This window comes from Numida meleagris, chromosome 1, assembly GCF_002078875.1.
Source record: "Numida meleagris isolate 19003 breed g44 Domestic line chromosome 1, NumMel1.0, whole genome shotgun sequence".
Classification (NCBI taxonomy): Eukaryota; Metazoa; Chordata; class Aves; order Galliformes; family Numididae; genus Numida; species Numida meleagris.
This window is the reverse complement of record NC_034409.1, coordinates 103,961,245-103,983,684: the sequence shown is the minus strand read 5'-3', so window position 1 is coordinate 103,983,684 and position 22,440 is coordinate 103,961,245. Positions and strand designations below refer to the sequence as shown.

General features: G+C 43.3%; 1 protein-coding gene across 3 annotated transcripts in view; it reads right to left on the bottom strand.

The window, feature by feature from the left end:
- The window catches only part of CLIC6 (chloride intracellular channel 6), a 29,502-nt gene that overhangs the window by 4,826 nt on the left and 2,236 nt on the right, over positions 1-22,440 (bottom strand). For all 3 annotated transcript variants that reach the window (XM_021405052.1, XM_021405067.1, XM_021405061.1), the window contains 2 exons: positions 1,037-1,146; positions 462-587 (listed from right to left, as the gene is read on the bottom strand). In XM_021405052.1, the coding sequence (XP_021260727.1) occupies positions 462-587; positions 1,037-1,146 (236 nt within the window). The remainder of the gene's footprint in view (positions 1-461; positions 588-1,036; positions 1,147-22,440) is intronic.

Here is a 22,440-nt window from a genome sequence, read left to right as displayed (position 1 = left end):
GCGGCACACACTGAGATAATCCCACCTAGCCACTCAAAATGAGCTGCAATGCTCTGTGCCCCAGCACTCCTGCAAGCGTGGGAGGCTTCCACTGCTGCTTCCTTCTACCTACGTGTTCCCAGTAAGCCGACTTATTTGTACAGTGTGAGAAGGGAAACCTCAAATAAACACGAGCAGAGGAAAAGAGGTCAGGTTTCTGCAGTGGTATGCAGGTTTCTGCATATACTTGCTGCAGGAGGGTGGATTTCATGCCTTGGACATGATTGTAGTGGTGCAACTATGAATTTGAGGTGAAGGCAAAAGCAGTGGGAAGAGCATAGCCAGCAGTCAGGGCAACCCCAGGACACACGCCACACACTGCCAGGCCTCCCCAGTTTGCAACCAGGTTGGAGGCACTGCTCTCACAGACACTTTGTCACAGCTGGGGCTATGAGCAGGAGGAGGGGACAGGAATGCCGTACCGGGGCGGCGCTAGCTTTTCTTCCAAGAACTCCTCGATCTTATTGACATCAGTTTTGACTTCACCATCAAACGTCATGAAGGGTGGGTTCGTCCCCGGGGCCAGGTTCTGCAGGTCGGCAGGTTTTCTGGAGGGAGGAAGGAGGGTGAGTTAATCACAGTGGGGACCACTCTTCCAATTCCGACACTTATCGCAATGAACTGCTTCAGCTTCACAGTAACAGGCTACAACATCTTGCAAAAGCACCATGTGTCCAGCTGCCTCATGCTGGTGGTGTCAGAATTACCTAGCCCCTATCTGAATGCACCCTGAAATGCTACAATTTCAGGCTTGTGTTACAGAGACCTACTGGAAAATAGATTAAAATCTCAAATGTTTCAAAGGAGTTGGTCCACTTCATACCAGTGAACCTGGAAGAGGCACCAGGCGCACAGCCTGTTAGCACAATGCCAAGTTGCAGTGTAAGTAATGTGCGCTAACCTGCGTGTGTGCATTTCAAATCACAGAGACTCATTCTTTTAAATCACCATTATGGTAAAGTTGTTTTAAAAATGAGAACTCCTATTATGATCTCACCTTTTCAAGTCCACGGTTGTGACATTAAATATGACACCCTTTAGCCACAGGATCATAAAGAGACGTTGGGAGAATGGGCAATTTCCAATACTTTCCCCATCGCTGCCAGCCTACAATTACAAAAAAAAAAAAAAAAAAGAAGTATGCATACATCTGAGATAGCAAATTTTGATAGCAGATGTAGCAGGTAAGCAGAAAGTCCAGACGAGCTGTAAGTACATACAGCATGTTACTCGTCTCTACTAACACATATTTTCATGCAAAATTTCTTTACATCCTTCTCCGAACACGCACATGGATATGATGAAGAATTCTGTCATCTCAGAGATGTATTTTTTCATTAAAATGCATAATGAATATCACCTGAATATGAATATCATTTGTTAGAAATGAATATGAATATCATTTGTTAGAAAACAAAACTGAAATCACAGCAGTCCTTCCAGAGGAAATAGTCTCCACCTCATTTGTCTGTGTGAGCATAAATCTACCTGAGTCGCCGCAAGATTAAAACAAGCTTAAATCAGTTTATGATCACAGGAAACAAGAAGAGAAAGATTTATCGGCATCAATCGAGATGTAATGTCTAAAGCACTTAAGGGAATAAACAGAATAAATCAAAAAATTAAAGAGTTTTCAACTAAACAATTGTGGGGGCCCCGGAGCAGGAAGGAAGCTGCCAAGCGGCTGAACACACTGGTCTCCATGCTTTGCTGAACCGGGGGCTAACGAACCACAAATATCACATACCTCTGCCCAATGGCTGGGGGAATAGCATAGGGTCTGGGACAGCACGTGAGTTTCCATCTTCATGGAACTTGGCCCTGGCCAAGCCATGTAACCGTGCCTCTCATGGAGGTCTTGTTCTGAGCACGCAAATGCATGAGGCACAGCTCACCACGGCGGTGCAGCTCTGCTAGATTTTGTGCCCCGCTTTAAGAGTTCAGAGGCCTAGTTTTTAAGCCTGCCATAGCATTCTCCTGAAGAGAAGTTTAAGAACTTTGCTTAAGTATAAGGGTACAGAAATAAAAACCCAAGCGTGTCATTTAATTAAGAGTTAGTTCATGAATGTTTGTGGACTGCACATGACGAAACAATGTACAGTAATGAAACCAGTTCTGCTTGCTCCATCACCCTCCTCAGTGCTATCAGATGAATCTCAAATAAGCTTTCCACCAACGCTCACGGCTCTTGGGTTGCCTGAAGCTCCTCACCTTCACCAAGAGCTCCATAGATGGAAACAAGTGCCTGGCCTGGAGCAGGTGCAACGCCGCATAGTACAGGCCATGGTTCTCCATATTGGTGGGGAGGATCCTCCTCCAACCACTGCTGCTTTCTGCCTCTGGTACCATGCCAACTACAAGCTTTCTTGGTGAGAAAAAACATAACAGCCTACTGCCTCATTTAGCATTTTAGCATTTTAGAGATGCTAAGAATAGCTGAGCTGCTGTGTCAAATAGAACCTGTTCCGTTAAGTGGCAAAAATGAAAGCTGTTGTGGTTTTGCTCCTACTTGGAGCACTGCTTTCCAGCACTGTACAGCTTATTTGATCGAAAACTACTGTGCACTTCTTAAGAACAAGACTACACCTGCTGCTAGCATGTGCTTAAAACAGACCTAAATCTACACCGTTTTAACTCATCCTGTCTCTCATGTCATGTTTCACTTGGAGTCTTCTCCTAGGTAACAGAGATAGGACAAGAGGGAATGGCCTCAAGTTGCACCAGGGAAGGTTCAGGTTGGATATTAGGAACAATTTCTTCTTGGAAAGAGCAGTAAGGCAGTGGCACAGGCTGCCCAGGGAGGTGGTGGAGTCACCGTCCCTGGAGGTGTTCAAGAACCGTGTGGATGTGGCACTGAGGGACATGGTCAGTGGGCAATACTGGTGTTAGGTGGACAGTTGGACCAGATGATCTTTGTGGTCTTTTCCAACCTTAATGATTCTATGATTCACCTCCTCCGGTGACAAGCATCAGCGCAACTCTTCCATGCAGTGGTACCCCAACACTGGGCCGGGTGGTACTGGGGGAGAAGCAGCAGCAGCGAGGGTATGTCATTTCAGAGTGCCACCACAAACCCTTTCCACAGTTTCTACAACTGACTTGGTATTTTTATTCAGCCTTGGATAGGAAAAAGTAAATTGTCTCATCAGGGTTCATGCAACTTGCAGAGAACTTTCCAGACAAGAGCTATGTGATCAAGAGTGACAATAGGTTGACATTTTCTGATTAGTTACTATTTTCTGCTGGCCATTGAATACTGAATTTTTGTCTCCCTCTAACTTTGCTGGAGCTAAGGAAATTAGGTTGTTGCTCTGTGTTGTCACATATCACCATGGTGACAGCAAATTTCAGGGAGCCCCAGCCTGCTTTTCTGGGGAAACATCATAACAGTGGAACCAGAGATGCAGGCCCAGACAGACGCGTTACCATGACAAATGCAGATGTGAAGCGGGCAGAGTCCCAATTTGTCATTAACTGGAATGACAGAAAGGCCATTTAGGAAGCTGACGGACTGGCAGCCATGGAGATGTTACAGAAGCTTTGTTTCTGAGTGCAAACTTTTTAACTTCCATGCCTGTGTGGGAGGAAAATTTACTACAGTGCTACCATTTTTCTATTTCACAGTGGATAAAACAGCAGTCAGTCTCTTAGCCTTTAACCTTCAAGTCTCTCAGCCTGCTAGCAACCTATAACAAAACAAGTCATTTGAACACTTAGGAACTGAATAAAACGTGACAACTGACAACTCTACCCACTGCCACAGCTGGAGGTGTGTACCCTTGTGTTTCTATCAATTCTGCAGAGCTGGAGACAAGTGACAGAAAAACTACAATAGCCCACACAGTAGCACAAGCAGTGATTAAACCTTTCTCTGCTATAGGAGAGAGGGGCAGTCTGAAATGACTGCAAGAGCCTGAACATTGAATCTAATCTGGAATTTGACACCATTCTGGCCTGGCATTTCAAAGATACTACAATTTCCTATAACCTCAGGTGAAAGCCTAGAACATTAATATTTTGGCCTACTGAGGAAGCCAGGGTGAATACAGCTAGCTGAAATGACTTCAGACACGTCAGCTTGCATTTCGGCCCTTGGGAGACAACTCTGTTCATCTAATCCAGTGAGCTGCAATTCCCAGTGGCCAAAAAAGCACCAGCGACACATGGCAAAGGCATTTGTTCAAGTTCTCAAACAGAGAGTCAGCCACATTGACTCAAAAATCACGAGTCAGGGTACTGAAATAACTTTATTGCAGTCTATCGGGCAACACAATAGCTGAACCATGTCATCATTGCACGTTAATGTACTTTCCAACAAAGTCAGGATGGCTCTTTTACAGCAGGGAGACAGTGGGTCAGCATCTCACCTTGCAGGAACACAATACAACAGTGAGAGTCCATGTATTAATACCAACAGGATGACAGCACAGCGAGGGGCACTGCAGCCTCGGAGCAAAACACCCTGCATTTTTCTCCACAGCACTATTCAAGGATGTTTAACTCTGAGCTGGGCTTGGTCTGTGCATGGGGTTTAATTACACTTCCTGACTGCTGTGCTCTGGGATGACGCAGGGTGAAATCCTAACTCCAGGGAAGTCAGCGGGAGCCTGGCTGTTGATTCAATGGAAGACTGTGTTTCCAGACTGGTTGTAACCTCAATAACCAGGCAAATGCTGGTATAATTGCAGGTAATGGCCTGGCCTCCACCTGCAATTGTTGTGACGCTATCCTAACCTCCAGATCCTGCTGGTGAAGTGGGTCGAATCACTGCAGTGCAAAGCTGTGTTTGGGGTTGTTCTGCTGCTAAGCAGATGTCTAACCAGAGCCTTGAGTAAATGGCATTTATGTTTTAATTGTGATCAGTCAGGAGCTCAATGTGCTTCTTCTAGTAACACTGAGATTTAATGAGTTCATTAATCAAACAATTAGGACAGCCATTGCTGCAGACAAGAAAACTTTCAAGCTGTGTATAGAAGCTTTCACTCAGAGCCTTCAGGGCCCTAGGTAGCAATTGTATATTGTGGCAGTATCAACTTATTACAGCTCTCCATAATCCCATAACCATGTGCCATTACTTAATGGGATTATTAGCCGATGCTCCCTATTTTCATTCATTTTTCACTGTTCCACAGTCTCTTCAGACTTTCTTTGTGGGTTTTTGTTTGTTTGTTTGTTTGCTGGTTAGCTGGTTTGTGTATCGAGTCTTACTCAAAGAAGCTGGGAAAGGGAAGAAGTCTCCACATACTTCTTTCCACTACTGCTTAAGCTCTGAAGAGCACCTTCACACTTGATGCTCGTTTCCCTACGTGCAGGACCTCATGCACAAGACATCGGAGAGAGTCACTGAAGAACTACACCACCTTGACTGGGCAGCTCTGAGTTTCTGAGTGGTCTTTAAAAGGTCACTTGCCTCTGCATTCTGTCCTCAGGATAACTACTCTACAGAGTAGGACTCATGCACTGAATGTCAATTGTAAACTACTAGTTTGGGCCCTCCCCAAGCTGCAGTGACCCTGTCCCTGGAACTGCTGAAAAATTTTGTTTTGTAACAGTTTCTATCCAAACATCTGAGGAACCAGGGCTTTGAAGGTTCTTCTACTGACCTCAAATGTCCTGTGCCTCCAAAATCTTGATGAGTAGAATTTGTTTTTCCTGGACTTTTTGTTTCCTGATGAAGGTTAAGCACAGAAGAAACAGTTCAGAAGCAGCAGAGAAGACTTTCTGCTTGTTTTTATATAACTCTATAATCCCTTTGAAGCTATAATTAAAAAAAAAAGATCAGCAAGCATAATTTTTTTTTTCCCCTGAAAACCGAACTCCAATTCCTTTTTTACTTCAGCACAAGGGAGCTAAGTTTCTCCTTGCCCGTATTTACGCTGGCCAAGAGGCAGGCTAAGCCAGCAAGTGGAGCAGAACCGCCACTTAACAGGGCCAGAGCCTGGGGCCAGCATCCCACATCCACCCCTGCTCATCCTGATGGACCGGCTGCCTCAGGGAACGTGCAGCTCCCCTGCACGTTTCCACATTCAAACCCCAGCTATCAGACTGGTTCTATGCGCTCTTCCTTCTCGTATCACACAAACAACGCCGCTCTCCTTTTTCATAATGCATTTGGTTTCCCATCAATCAAGAACCAGACCCAAAACTGCTGGGCCTGGAAAACTACAACAGGTTCATGCACTTGGGCCCAGCGTAGGAAGCAGCTGTGAGGAGGGTGCAACTGTTGAGAACAGCAGCTATTTCACTTTAATTCCTTTTACAGACTAACTTGTTCCGTACTGGTGGGATTTGGTGGGCCCAACACATTCCTAGCACCGGTTCCTGCTCTGGGCTGAGCTCTGCTGTGCCAGCCAAGCAGCAATGGCAGGGCAAGCACAGCTCCTGTGGTGGAGAGCTTGGCTTCCCGTCCTACTGCACCAGCCAGACAGCCTTGGTGCTGCAGGGTGGCCAAGCAGGAAGGAGAGCAGCTTCCAGTGCTTCCCACTCCCCACTGGTTGACCATGGAGGGCTCAAGCCTGGCCAGGTTCTCCTGGCAGGGTTTCATGTTCTTCTGCTTAGAATCATAGAATGGCTTAGGCTGGAAGGGACCTCAAAGATCATCAAGTTCCAACCCCCCTGCCATGGGCAGGGTTGCCAACTGCTTGATCAAACACTAGATCAGGCTGCCCAGGGCCCGCCCCATCCATCCTGGCCTTGAACCGCTCTGCCCAAACCTATTCACACTGACACACAAGTAGAAGTTGAAACCATCCATTTTTCTTCCCTTCCTTACGTTGCTTCAAAGCAAGTCAACTTCTGATATTATCTCACATCATCCTGAATATAAACAACAAACCTCTCGACATTAGTTCACTCAGTGCATTCACTGAAGGCCTTTAGTGAGAAACCTTCACCAGCAGTGGTGCCCACAGACTTTAGGAAACAAAGCTGCCTAGACTATGGGCAGAAGGATGGAGGGAAGCAGTGTGACCACCTCAGGCCTTAGCAATAGCTTCTCAGAGGCATGCAGGTTCAAATACAGTGCAGCATGCTGCCCTAAGTCTAGGAGACAAAGGATCTCTGGAAACATCCATGTTTGTACCTTGAGGGTATAAAGCACTGTTTATGCTTTTGATGCCTACTAAAATATTCATGCAGATTTCTTTAGTACCACAACACTGAAAAAGGCAAAACTTGAAATACTGCTTCTGTTAAGAATGTAATAAGAAATATATTTCCAAGATACTCTCCTTCACTGAAGGCAACTATAATGCTCTAAAGCAACGCACTTGTGTGCACTGTGATGTGCATAGGAACACCGCAGGCATGTCATTTGGATGAGATCTCGTTCAAATCAAAGCTTTTTTTGTGAGGAAGAAACAGATTACCTGGAATTTTCTCTATTTAAACACTATGTTCATTTTTTGGCCTAGGGCTAGGGCACGAGCACCCGAATGCTGAACTTTACAGAACTGCTTTGGTGCCACCTACTGGACTTGAGATGAAAATCTTGTCTTGCTCTCGGAGCGCTGAGCAGAGAGGCACATCACAAGAGGCTCTGCCTCGGGGACGCCCCTGCAGCAACATTCCTGTCCTTCGCTAACAGCGCTCTTGAGAGTACTTGAGATGCTGAAACGGTACTTACAGGCAAATTTTTAAAGCAAAACATCTGTAATTTAACATATATTTTAATAGAAAAAAAATGTGTTGCCACTAATTATTCCAATACTTTTTAAATGGTCGTATAGTTCTGCCAACGTTAATATTCAACAGTTAAAACAGATGTTTCCAGCTGCTGTTTAATGTCTCAGACAAATAGCAGAAATATGCATATCTAAAATGTGTCTGGTAGCTGAGATTCCCGCACACAAACTGTGTATTTGGTACACACCAGTGTAGACTCTTGCTGTGTGTGACATCCCCACTAGTGAAATTCAGTGAGGAAGTGTGAGGAAGTGGTGTTCAATAGCAACTTGATGCTTTAGGAAAGAAACCTATTTCCTCTTTCCTTTTGCATTTTTTCACATTCATTTCGCATTTTTTTTAGGAGCAAAATGAGCACCTTGGTCATTGAAAACGTGTCATTAGGTCTTTTGTTTTTTTAAAAAATGCACCTTATTTTAGATTTAGAAATATTGCAGATATATCTCTTTTTATCTTGAGCAGTATTACAGGGTTCAGACAATGCACGACATATTTAAAGGATTACAACCATGAACATGCAAATTCAACAACACACTTTTTGTCTTAAACTCTAATTAAGCTTTGAGGTTAAGGAGGCAACGGTAAATATAACTACAAGCAATCTGCTAAATATAGCTTCATTCTCTTTTTACAGTGCTACAGTAAAAACAAACACAAAAGCAATGTAAAGGAAGGAGTAGGAAAAATGCTTTCTCTAAAGAACAAGGTGTGGGTGGGTGGGTTGATTTTCAGGACCCTCTTCCTTAGCATCACTTGGTGAGACCCTTTTTTCTTGCTGAAGCCAGAAGCCCTGAAGGTCCCATCTGGCATTTCAACAAAACTTGATGATGAGTTTCAACCAGCAAGACGCTGGAGAATTATCTGATGATGAAGCACATATAGATAGGAGCCTGCAGCCTGAGAGGCAGGAATGGCAGCACCACTAGTTCTTTTTGGAACAGACTGAGTACTCCACAAAACAATAACCCTGAGCACAGAGATAACAGAAAGGAGATAAGAACAGGTAGAAACTGTTATGTTATGCACTGAAGCTGGAAACTGCTTCTCACAGAGTCAGTCAGTGGAAACAGGTAGATGCTCCCCAAGGATGATTCATCTTGCCCACCTGGGATGACATTCTTTCTGGCAGTGCAGCTTTCTCCAAGTACAGCCCTACGTAGTCCCTTACAGTTTAGACATCTAATTTAACTTAGGTGAGCTGAAATGTATCTTTTGAGACTACTCATCAGCTAGAGATAGCTGCTGCTGCCAAGAAAAAAAAAAAGACTAGAGCATGTCATACCCTCTGTGACCCAGTTGTCCTACGCAGCTTTAGGGAAAGAGCAATATCATCTTTGGCTGCATCAAACCAGGCACCTCCATGAAGGCAGGGCAGAATTCAAAACAATTCAAAAGAATTCCATCTCAAGATGAGCCTTGATCCCCTTCAGGAGGAACTTGGGCTTACTCTCTACTGGGAGGTCCTCAGCAGCACACTGCTTTTTCACTTGCAGCATGGACATCGCTTCAAAGACAGAACAATGGCAAGTGTCATGTTTTTGTATTCATGACACTGAGCATGGCCAAGTGACAATAATGCCGTAGCAAACTCTGGGCCAGTGATGGAAGGGAAAGGTGCTTCCTGCAGCAAACAGCAGCAGTTATCCCAAAGAGGGTTTATATTTCAAAATAATAGAGTGATTCATTGGGAAAGAAAACAGAGGGTGGTTATGGTATCTCTGATAGTGAGATCCAGACTATATGATCAGATACCAGACAGGATTGGATGCCAGGCAATGAAGAAAGTCCATGTGTTAAGACTAACCAGGCAAGTAAACAGTGCCAGAGGCTACCCTCTGTCGGGGAAGAAGAGGAGAGCAGTTAGAACAAAATGGCTTTTTATTTAAAGTGGACTGAGTTAATCACTGCAAATCTAAGTGCATGCACTGTATGTTTGATATATGGTTACAGCAATGGTGGACACATGCTCGTATGGGCCAGTATTTATCCACTGGCCAGGTAAGACTGCCCAATGTAAAGGAAACAAGGAGCAATACAATATCCCAGAAATCACAACTAGAAATCCGCTCCTCAGTGTAGAAGCCACACACAGCAATGGCAAAAGCCAAGAGTCAGAGTCTGCAATGGGACTTGAGTTTAGGAGCAGCTACAGGATCCAGATGATACCCAGGATGGCCAGAATAACTGTGTCCTTGCAGATAGTGAGGACACCCAAGCGGCACTGGAGGTGAGAAGGGCTGAGAATGTCTCAGCCAGCTGCCCTTATACTGAATGATCATCAAAACAAGGTAGAGGCGTGCATATGGTATTTGAATGCCATCCAGCAGAACAGCAACAATGGAGAGTGAGTATCTCCTACTACATAAGCAACGAGTTGGGATGTTAAGGAGATAATGAACCTTAATGGCTCCCCAAAAGGTTGGCAATGAGGAGGGGCAGCTTTCAGACAGGACTAAGTTGCCAAGTGCCCAGCCAGACATTGGGAGGCTTCCCTGGGTGCTTGGGGCTAGCCAGATTCAGGGCAGAGCAAGCAGGTAGTCAGTCCTCTTGACAAAGAGCTAGATATACATGGCCAATATGCGCAACCATCAGGCGTTACCATTCATCCACATCTTGACCTTCAGAGCAGCATATAGGTACTGTAAACTAGTTCCTCTACAGATACAGAATAAAAAGACTGATCCTAACTTAAAGAATAAACAGAAAACTTCTTTGTAGAACATCAGTAGGGATGTGAGAATGCCGAAGAATTTCTGGAAGTTCTTTATAAAATGCTGCGTGGATTAAAGCTTTTAGCTAAGGCTAGGCCAAAAAGAGATGCCAAGGGAAAAAGAGTGAAAGGAGATAAAAAGGAACTAACTCACTACCTGCACAGCTTCATCCAACCACAGGATACAACCAGTTTTTTGTGACCACAGAGTGTAAGCAGTAAGCTAAAGGTGAGCCTACCTACAAACAGGATGACATATACTTGCTTACTGTGTTTTTAGTGATGCAGCTGTACATTAGTGATTATTTAATAATGAGCTATCCATTCATTGCTACCAATAATAAAAAAAGAGGCTGTGTCTTGGAATAGGGCTCCAACCCGCAGAAACCATGACACTCTTCTTCGCAAGGTTTATGTCTCATGGACCAGTGACCTATTAACATTTCTTGACATCTTCCAACAACTGTATTAACTAAGGCTCTTTTCATTCTGTTAGGTTTCTGAAATTATACTAGTTAGATCTTTCTTTGGTGCATTATTTGCATTACATTATTATGACTACTTTGTTTCATTCATTCTGTAATTCTTATGTTCAGTAAGGCTCTTTCAAAACAAATTCTCTAGAATGCTTCACTTCTTGCTGGAAGCAATTCTCTGCTTTTGGTCCTTAGTTCATGCTGAGGAATTTACAGCATGCTGGAGTTTCTTAGCAGGACATTAGCCTCCATCCTGCTTTTATGTAGTGAACTGTGGTCAGAGCTTAAAGGAGTTGTATACATCAGGAAATTCTAATCCTCTCTCCATGATAGAAAGGAAAAGAAGTCTGAAATTGCTGCAATTTCCTTTGGTTTCTGTTCTCTTTCCCCACTATGTGCCAGCAGCCATTTCAGGACAGAGAAAGCCTCAATTATTCTGACTTCTGCTACTTTATTTACTTACCACGGTCTGCTGGGTAAGTAATTATTGCTGAAATTTAAGTTAATTACTTAGTAATTAAACACTTTTGATGCACAGGCAGAATTTTTCCTTCATTAAGAAGTAACTTTGTGGCAATAAACTTTTTACCTTTGTTAAGTTGTTTTCTAAATAATTAGACCAACCTAATAGGTCTGAAAAACACTAAAAACAATGTGACTCCCTTTTCTATTTTAATAGCTGCATCTCTCAAAACTGATTAAGCGATAATGGAAGTATTAACTAAATTATATTTTTTTAAAAAGAGAAGAAATTAAGCAGAAGCTATTTCAATTGAAAGGTTAATGCTGTTCCAGAAAGTTACAGGCATCCATTTACAAGAACCTGTAATGACAACAACTCCAAAATCACTGGGAAGTACAGAATGCTGCATTCAAGGAGCCAAACTTAGGGGTCCTGGTTGATGAAAAACTGAACATCAGCCAGCAGTGCGCGCCTGCAGCCCAGAAGGCCAACAGTATCCTGGTTCCATCAGAAGAGGGGTGGCAAGCAGGGCAAGGGACGTGATGATCCTCCTCTATTCTGCCTTCATGAGGCCCCATCTGGAGTACAGAGAACAGGCTGCCCAAAAAGGTTGTGGATGCCCCATCCCTGGAAGTGCTTAAGGCCATGTTGGATGGGGCCCTGGGCAGCCTGATGTAGTACTGGATCTAGCAGTTGGCAACCCTGTCTGTGGCAGGGGGGTTGGAACTTGATGGTCCATGAGGTCCCTTCCAACCCAAGCCACTCTATGATTCTATGATTTTAGAATGGGTGTTATTTAGACAAAACACATTTTCTTTTGATTTGGCTGTTTGCAGTCTGCCCAGCATTCCTACTGAGCGGCGGGTCTGCCGGCAGTCAGGCCTTCCAGTTCTGACCAAGATCATAAATAAACAAACCATGAAGTGATAACTCTGTAAAACAAACATAACATAGGTGGCTATGAGTGAGAATTTAAATATGCAATATTCTGTGATACATTTGTAGAGGCTGTAGTTTCACTAATATTCACTCCTACTCAAATTGAAGGGATTAAAGATTAAACTCATGTATGTACGCCATCTTACAAAAGAGAAATGTACAACAATCCTGCCATTTTACACACAGGGCTGCAACCAGCCTTAGCCAGACCTGTAATGTTGCCAAAGGCATTTTCAACTGCAGCTATGGACAGAGAAAGGCAGGCAACAGGTACTCTTAAAAATTTCTGAAACTGAATCAAATTACACAGGAAAAACACAAATTACAAATTTCCTCAGATATCTTACAGCTACCTGTACCAGATCTGCAAATAAAGCCACTGTGGTAGCTATGGCACATGGCATAACCAGGGACAGTGCTGTGCCTGCTTCCAGGGTGAAACCACAGGTATACCTTGGAATTAGATGATCTTTGAGGTCCCTTCCAACCCAGGTGATTCTTTGATACACTTCTGGTGACAGGAAGGCAACTAATTAAACATACAGGACACCCACATCTAGCTACCTGGCATCTACAGCACAGCAAGTGTGCGATAATAACACAAAAGTATTCAGCACCCAGGAGTCCACTGCTTTGCTCACTTAACAAGGTAAAAATAAATAGGAAAATGAACACGTGGCTGGCAAAGAATGAAAAGCTTCAGCTACAAGTTAGTAGAGTTTAAATGAATCTTGCCCAATTTAGGAATATCATTACCCTACACAAGTAATTATCACGTTACATTAGTTATTCTTTAATTAGGTCTCATTCAATATAGCATTACTTTGTTATGTACTTAAAGAAGCCAACTAATAATGGCGATAATGAATTATATGGGTATTACTCATGCAGAGTGACGGAGATTCTTCAAAACTTTGTGAGCAATCATTGTCACTCCTCTTAAATGGAAGGCATTTTTTTTTTTAATGGTGGATGTGACATTCTCTCTTTGAGTTTCTTACCCTTAGTTTCAACAAACGCCAGCAGTCTAACAGCTTTTAACTGAAGGCAGGTGAGTGGCTGAGGCTGCCTGGCCACAGACAGAGCATGCTCCATTTCACACCAGGCCACACAGGCCCAAATTTCCTTTTGGTACGAGTTCTGCCCACGGAGTCAGTTCTGCCCATGTGTGCATTAATGGGAACACTACCAGGTCACAAGCACACAAGCAACAAATCAAATGCTCTAAGCTATTTATCCTGTTACAAGAATTATGTTTAAATACCTCAATGCTATTTGTAATCCGTATTTAATAACATGGCAAGATGCCAGCTGAACATTCTACAGAGAGACAAAAATCTTATATCCTTTTTAGATTCTTACAGAGAATTACTGCAACAAAAGAGCATTATACTCTCGAACACATTATAGGTCTGGGAAAAACAGATTAACTGGTATTTCAGTGACACATCCTGTTTCACACTCCACTGTGCGATACTTAACAGCATGCAGCCCCGCTGCTTCCATCTAAATGCAAAAACCATACATACACACAAAGCATTTGTAAGTTGTGCTGTAAGCAAAGAAGTAAATAAGAAATAACCAAGTAAGTAAGCTACGTCATGCAGCTCCAGGGAGGAGGTGGTTGAAGGCTTGCAAAAATAATTTTTGACTGGTACTCTTCATTCAGATGGTTGAAGGGTGGAAGATGAAGTAAGCGATTTGGTTTTGTGGTGTTCCCCCGACCTCTTCCAACAGTATGTGATATTATGGTCCAAGCAGAACATACTTCCAATGACCAGGTAAAATATTAAATCAAGAACCTGTCAGCTCCAGTAGGAACTGGCAAAGCCACTCCTGAAAGAGCAGTGAAGCACTGGGCACCAGCACAAACCCACGAGCTCAACTGAGCGGGGGCCAGACTCTGTTCCCTTCATTCACAGTGGAAGGCCAACCATCATCATCCTGCTCTCCCCACCACCTTGCTTGCATTCACAGCCCCTGGAAACTGTGAGAAACACAGCACTGCTAGTAGCTGTTAAATACATACTGTGTGCGTTGTACTGCAGAACAATCGGCCCCATTATCCACAGCTCCTCATTATAAGGAACATCCACGTATGCCCCTATGTTTTTAAGCCTTTAGCATACACTTAGATTCTGTTTCATCTGCCACCACTTATTTCTCTCTTTAGCTCGGGTTCCATAATAGCTTTCAAAAATAATTTCAAAACTGAACTAACACATAAATGTCAATGATTCCCCAAGGCACAAAGGAGAGTTTTTCCTGAAATCTGAGTAAATGGTTAACTGTCCCACCTCAATAACTTGGAAAAGAACACGCACTTGTGACTCTAGTCCTGCTGTCACTCACTTTGCTCTGTCACAGTTATATATCTAATCTGAGTGTTAAAATATATGTTGAAATCTTAGTATATGGAGAAGAAAAATAAAGAGGGAAATACCACCTTTGCACTTCTGCCCCTGAGGCTTCATAATGACCATCTCTCTAGGGGGAAATATATATATATATATAGGGAGTTATATATATAAACTCCCTCTACTATACTTGCCATATACAGTGATGTTTCTGCAGAAGACAAGGAACAAGCCACAGCCCGCCCCAGGGCGAACACCAGCTCATACATCTCTTGCACAGAGCTGCTCCAGGGCTTGGGAAGCTGAAGATTTTTATTAAGGAACTGGAACAATTTCCCTTAGTGCCCACGTTACTGAAAGCAACTGGAACGGAATCGTTCCTCTTTTATCAGTAAATAATCAGACACTGCAAATGGAAACGCACACAACTCCTTATCACAGTGTGACGTTTCATTATCTGAGGAAGGAAATAATCATGCAACCTTCACACGGCATTGACTTACACTCCTTGGTTGGAACTCAAGGAGAGAGCCGTTTCTTACTTTTTAAAAGAAGCAGTAGGATTTGTTTTGACCCAGAAATCAAGACACAGAATGTACTCAGTGATGGACAACAAGTACATATCCGTGCTTTTACTGCCTCAGTAGGTTTGATGAGGAGGGTCTTTCTTCTGCAAAGAAGTACACAGCCACCAATTTGTGGTGACTTCACCTCAAATAAATATCCTGAAAAAGTGTAGTCATATTAATAATTTCCATTATCACTTTTCCTTCACAGTAACCTCACCGGTGTTTTAAATAGCCATAAATATACTCTTGCAAGGATCAACACAATAAATAGTACAAAACTGTAAGAAAGTCCAAAACTGGAGTTCCCGTGATAGTTAATTCAGTAGGTATAAGTTGAAGGTGGAACTGTTTGTAGAAATGAGATGACTCAAAGGATTTCTGAATCCTCTTCCTACAAATGCAGCATCAAAGTTCTGGAAAGAACTGATTTCAGATGGATGAAGGCATAGAAGAAACAGTTGTGGCATAGAAGAAACAGCTGTTTTAGAATTAAGGATATCTAATAAGTAGAGCAAGATTTCACCTCTCTCCTGTCATCAACAATAAATGGTTTATTTTTTCTGTTAGGAATTCTAATAAAATCCAACCCCAGGTTCTCATGTGGACAAGGTATTGGTTTAACACCATTGCCAGGATGGGAACCTGATATCTTTTTATCTTTCTAATGCCTTCTGTGTTCTGCTTTCTCAAAAAATGTGGGCAGTATGCCTCTTATTCATAGAAACACAGAATCTTCAAATCATAGAATGGCTTGGGTGGGAAGGGACCTCAAAGATCATCAAGTTCCAAGCCCCCTGCCACAGGCAGAGTTGCCAACTGCTAGATCAAGTACTAAGTCAGATTTCACAAGAAACTCCCAAGCCAGAGATCATTTAAAGGCTACATCTTTCTATGATAGGAAATAATGGCAAATGCATTGTGTAATGAGAAGGCTGTCAGATATTCCTGGCTCCACACATTCCATCTTTCTGATGCTGTTTCACCTTCCAAGTATTTATAGTAAATGCTGATGGCACCACAGAGGTATCAGGATCAGCTCCATAGCTCTGCCTACAGTGCTGGCATAGGTGAGGTGGTAGATGCTCAGTCCCTGGAGATCTCCAAGATCCAGCTGGACAGAGGTCTGAGTAATCTACTGGAGCTGTAGGTATCTCTATTTATTGCAAGTGAGTTGGATCAGATGGTTTTTAAGAGTTCCTTCCAACTCAAACAGTTCTCTGATTCTATGATTCTTACACAAAGAAGCCTCAAACAAAATAGACAATGGGAGAAGCCCTGAGCACAGCTGCACGACAGCCACCTCAGGCAGCAATCCCCAGCACTTCTCAGGCTCCAGCCATCTAGCAGCATTTACGAACCGAAGGGACAAGGAGGGCTGCCAGGTCTGCTTCTGCTCCGTGAGGCTATTAAGATCTGCCCTTCCATGATGACAAATCTCAGGAAACAGAGGCAGGTGACTGAATTTGGGGCAGCCAGCTGACTTCATTGCAAGTTTCTTATTTCAAGAAGAAAGAAATAGAGGACAAGCCCTGAGACTGAATCAGGAAAAAGTGACCCCTGGCTAGCCAAGGGCTTAAATATCACATGATTTTAAGCCTATGCTTAAAGAAAACACATGCAGACATGCTTTACCGAATCAGTGTGCTGAGAGCAAATACAAATATGAAAAGGTCTAGGAATGCAGCTTTGAAGGTGTTTGAGTTTTTCAACTCAGCTAGACAAAAAGAGGACTCCAAGAAGTCTGACCAGATCACACCAAATATATATATATATATTTTAAAGCAAGCACCTTTGTATTTGTGACCTTTTTTGCGTATGTCAGACTGCGTTTTTTGGGGAACAAGATTTGAACTGCAAGATGTCAGACCTGACTGCTCCTACAGGCATGCCTCCAGGAGCAGCACCACAACAATTCTGGTGTCCTTTCAAAGCCATTCTTCAATCAGTGGCTCTGAAGAATCTTGTTTCTTTGCAGCTGTAAGAAGGTGATGATCCAAACCGCCAAAAACCAAAGCAGAAGTTAAAGCAAGAAAGACTGCATTCAGAAAGTTTGCATAGCTCTTTCCAACAAAAAAAAAGATTGATATCATTGCCTTTCAAACAAAAGTCTCCCAAGCACTACTTTACTGAAAGAAAAAGACTGCTGAAGGAACACTCAGGTCCCAGAAAGCCTGCCGCAGGTGCACAGGTCAGATGCAGTAAATAGCTTGGGGAGGTATGAAAGGAATTCGTAATGCCAGGTCCTCTTAAGCTGCATTAGGAAACCCTAACTTGACATAGTCCAGCTGGGAAAAAAAAAAAAAAATAAGGTAGCTGAGAAAGGGCAAATAGCCCTGGGGAAGGCAGCCAGTTTCCTGCCTTGTAAGCTAGTCCTGGGAACAGAACTGCCTCGTGTGTTTTAACAAGCACACCTCCTGACCCCTGCTTCGGGTCTTGGTGTACGGCTGTATACACTCAAAGCACCAAAATCACCATACAAACAATGCATCATCCAGGAAATCAGGGCTGGGCTGGTTTGCTGGGGCAGCCCCGAGAGTCTCAGCCTCATCCAGCTTCAGCTGGGTTCTGCTCTCAGCATTGCTCCCACTCTGCTCCACCACGCTGGCTTACTCCTGAGCCATTCTACCAGTGACCAAACCTAATTAAATCCTCATTCCCCAGCAATTTGTGTTACTATAGCCTTCCACCAATCCAACACACTCATCAGTGCAAGCTTTAGACAGTTCTTTTGGATAGAATACCTAATTTTCACCCAATACTTCTTTTAACCCTAAGTATGAATGTAGTATAACTCCCAACACCTTTACTTTCATCCTGAGATGGCCTCAATACTGACTTCCTACAGTGAATCTACATTACAAAGGGCAGCATTTTCAACTTGTTTCCACGTTGATGTAAGGTGTCAGCTATTCTTCCTTATAAAATGTACTTATCTGATGTACAGACTCATTACACTGATGAACAAAGCTCACAATCTTAAGCATAAATACGTACACTATGCTGTGATTATGCTGTAAGTGCTTAGATATCAAGCATCAGGTACAAAACAGAGCTCACTGAATGGGCATACAGACCATGAGGGGTTTTTCAGATAACTGTGCCCCTGCTGTCCATGATCTTCTTGGCTCCTGCACTCAAAGCCCAGTAATTCAATCTTAGAACAGCCTATATGTACTTTACATCACAGTTATATACAACTCCATCAGAACATGAGGTGGGCTCTACTCTTGCACATAGCACACCCTGCCATTTAAATCAGATAGGCTAATTGTGGTGTTTGAAAGCACAGATGGAAGCACTTGTTATTTCCACTGTCTCCAGTCACAGCAAAGTTTCTGACATTTTTACTTTCTGGTTTATCAGCACTTTTGATAATTCAGCACAGCCCTAAGTGTGCTTGACTGACATGACATATCTCAGGAATGGTGCAGGGCAATTTGGTGTCAGCGAAGCAACCTTGTTCCCTGCTGAGGATGAAATAACTCTCTGAATGAAAGTAAGTGTCTTTGATTTAAAGATCAAGAATGCCACAAAAATTGAATGAAGCCTATTACTTTTTGATGAATAAAATCTATTTCCCTAGGCTCCTGAGCAGCTTTTATAATAAAACATCCAATCCTGAAACTAAATGAGAACTGTTTGGAAGAGGACTCATCTCAGAAAAGACCTTGTGCTCAAGTTGGGTTGTTGGCTGCCTGTGCTCAGCACTTACAGTTCAATTACCACCCTCAGAAATCTTTAGAATGATGAAATCTGTAGCTGCGATTCTGGTGTTTAAGTTTTCTATCTGTAAGAAAATTTACAAACTGATTGGAAGGTAAACTTGGAGATGTGATTGCCTGGGTTTTTTGGTAGCTTTGTTTGTTTTGTGTTTTTTTTTTTTTTTTTTAGATTTTTATTTAGAAATAGACTCTTAAATCCTACATTTTAAACTGCTTCATACTAACTGAATATTTTGATAAAAATTCCACTAAATTCAAATGGCAGGATACATACATGACATTTTCTGCCAAATAAAAGCTCTTGCCACAGCACTGGAGAGGAAAAGAGCATACGCACGCTTAACCTTAGCAGACCAAATAGGAAGAACCAACATCCACATGGTGTCCTACCCAATGTGCTCAGCTGAATGGTCAATCAGAAGGTATATCTGGATGCCCTTTTACAAACACTTGACTTTGAAACACCAAAAACCTCAAACATCACTATCTAATGGAAATACAGGGTAGTGCTGTTTCATGGAAAAGTGGAAATCAAATAAGTACCTGGTTAAACACTTACAGCACTTTTGATATGGTCTTGCCCTCATAGCCAAGGAGTCTTACACAGTTCAGCTCTGTTAAGGGCACAGTCTAGTTGCCTAAAGACAGATATCTGCTATCTCTGGGGATGCTTTAGCCTGGTCTACCTGGCACCCAGCTGCTGGCCCAGAAAGTCTGGAGCACAAGTCTGATGGGGAGCAGCTGAGGGAACTGGGATTGCGCAGTCTGGAGAAAAGGAGGCTCAGGGTAGACCTCATCACTCTCTACAACCACCTGAAAGGAGGCTGTAGTGAGGTGGGGGTCAGCCTCTTCTCCCACCTAATAGTGATAGGATGAGAGGGAATGGCCTTGAGTTGTGCCAGGAGAAGTTCAGGTTGGATGTTAGGAAGAATATGTTCTCAGAAAGAGCAGTGAGGCAGTGGCACAGGCTGCCCAGCGTGGTGGTGGAGTCACCGCCTCTGGAGGTGTTCAAGACCCGTGTGGATGTGGCACTGAGGGACACGGTCAGTGGGCACGGTGGGGGTGGGCTGACAGTTGAACTAGGTGATCTCAGAATCATAGAATCATTAAGGCTGGAAAAGACCTCTGTGACATTATCTCCCATAGCTGCTGCTACCCCCGCTGAGTGCCAGAGCACCCCAGGTAGTACAAGGTCTCCAGATGAACCCTGAGCGTCCAAGTAGAAACTAAACATTATCACCTAGGAACATCAATCAGCCTAACAGTACAACTGCTGACACCTATGCTTGAGGAGCTGGCAGGAGCTTTGCCAGCCACCTCAGTGGGGAGGCACAAGACAACACGATAGCCACAGTATTCAAATATACGCATGTAAAATGGAAATGGAGCAATGCAAAGAAGCAGGAAGCAGAAGAAGGAAAAAAAACCTCCAAGTGCAAAAGAAGCAGCTCATTATCAACAATGGCAAGAACAGGAAGCAATAGTGTAGAAGTGCTGTTACCAGTCGTCATATAGCCATACCTGAAAACTGCATGCTTTCTTTCTGATAGTGATGGTTGTTTGTTACTCTCAAAACTTGAGAGAGTAGCAAAAGTACTTTAACGTCAGCCAAGTCTAGTATAACGTTCCCTAGCAGGGAAACTGAGGATCATTCAAACACTATCAATATATTATTTTCTTTTGAGTTTTCACCTATTATGGCACTTACAACATTAGACCCTACTTGTATAGTGCTATCAAACCCTGGCATGGACATCCTCTCTCAAGCTCTGCGCGTGCAAACACTGTTAACAGGCAGACAGTATCCTGACCACTTACAAATAAGCGAAAAATCAACAGGAGGATGAACAGAAATAGAGACAACAGAGAAAGTGGGGTTATACTTAACAGGAAATACAACAATTTCACTATTTTAAACAGACTAACCCCCTCCAGGTTCCCAGTAGCATCCAAGGAGGACGGAGTTTCAAACAGAGGATGGAAGCAGGTCAGTGAGCTGGTGAGTATCTACAAGGAAGCCCCCAGCTAACAGGAGAAAGCACGTAAGTGCTTGCTGAGAAATGCAACAGAAGGGTGAAGGAGGTCAGTGGCACTTGCAAAGTAGAGATTGGTGTCAACACTTCAAGCATCTAAGAGTTAACAGGCATGTAATTCTGATAGAGCACAAGCAAAGTGGTAGCATGTTCATTAGAAACATGCATACAAAGAGAAGCATTTCAGGCTGCCAGTGAACATTCACATTTGGTTTGGATCGTCACTTCACTTCCTTAAGCCACGGTATTACCAATTGCTCAGGAAGGAGTATCAACCCTGTGGATCATGATGGATCAATACTGTGGTCATCCAGAAGCACTCAGGAATCTCCACATATAAGAGTCCATGCTGTCTCACTTTGGAATCCACTTTCCCCTCTTTTTCCCTATCACAAATCAGCAGCAGCTATTAAAGCATAATATTATCATGTGCTCTTAAAACCTACTTCAAGCCCTTACATAGAGTCATAGAACCGTTAAGGTTGGAAAAGACCACTAATATCATCAAGTCCAACCATCAGCCCACCCCCACCATGCCCATTGACCATGTCCCTCAGTACCACATCCACATGGCTCTTGAACATCTCCAGGAATGGTGACTCAACCACCTCCCTGGGCAGCCTGTGCCACTGCCTCACCACTCTTTCTGAGAACATATTCTTCCTAACATCCAATCTGAACCTCTCCTGGAGCAACTTGAGACCATTCCCTCTCATTCTATCACTGTTATGTGGGAGAAGAGGCTGACCCCTACCTCACTACAACCTCCTTTCAGGTGGTTGCAGAGAACTTTGCTCCTTTTATGCCCTCTTTCCTTTGCCAAAAAGTACTGACAGCATCTCCAGGTGACAGCAAGAGCAGCAGGAACTCCCCCAACAGCAGGAAAGAAGGGTACTTCCCATTTCCAAGCACTGCCTGCCCTGCACATTTTGATGGGCACCAAGATGCTGAGCTCTCCAGTAGGCTTTTTTCCTCCTTGCTTGTAACTAGAGAAACTTGTGCTGATATCAAACTTAAAAAGCCTAGCTTCTAGGTGAGGTAGTACACTCGAGCTTTGTAATATTCTTCCACTGAAATCATCAGAAAAATAGCTGTAGTGTTATCAAGGCATCCTTAAGTTACTAATGCTAAGTTAAATCATGAAAGAATTTCTTCTGTTTTTAGTAATTCACATATATTTTCAGAAAGTATCATTAATCCTGGTTTGGACAACTGCGGACACAACAGATGCTCTTATTCTTATTACAGCCTCTCCAGTTTTGGCCACATTCTTCTATAAAGAGTATGCTCAGGTCCAACAGAGCACACACAGCCGTTATGACTTTATCCCTCCACCACATTCAGCATTCACTGATGAGTAGTTTCACTCTACTGATAAAAACCATCCTGCTCCACACTTTGCTCCGAGGGGTCCCAGAGGAAGGAATATAAGGAGCTTGAGGTGGTTAT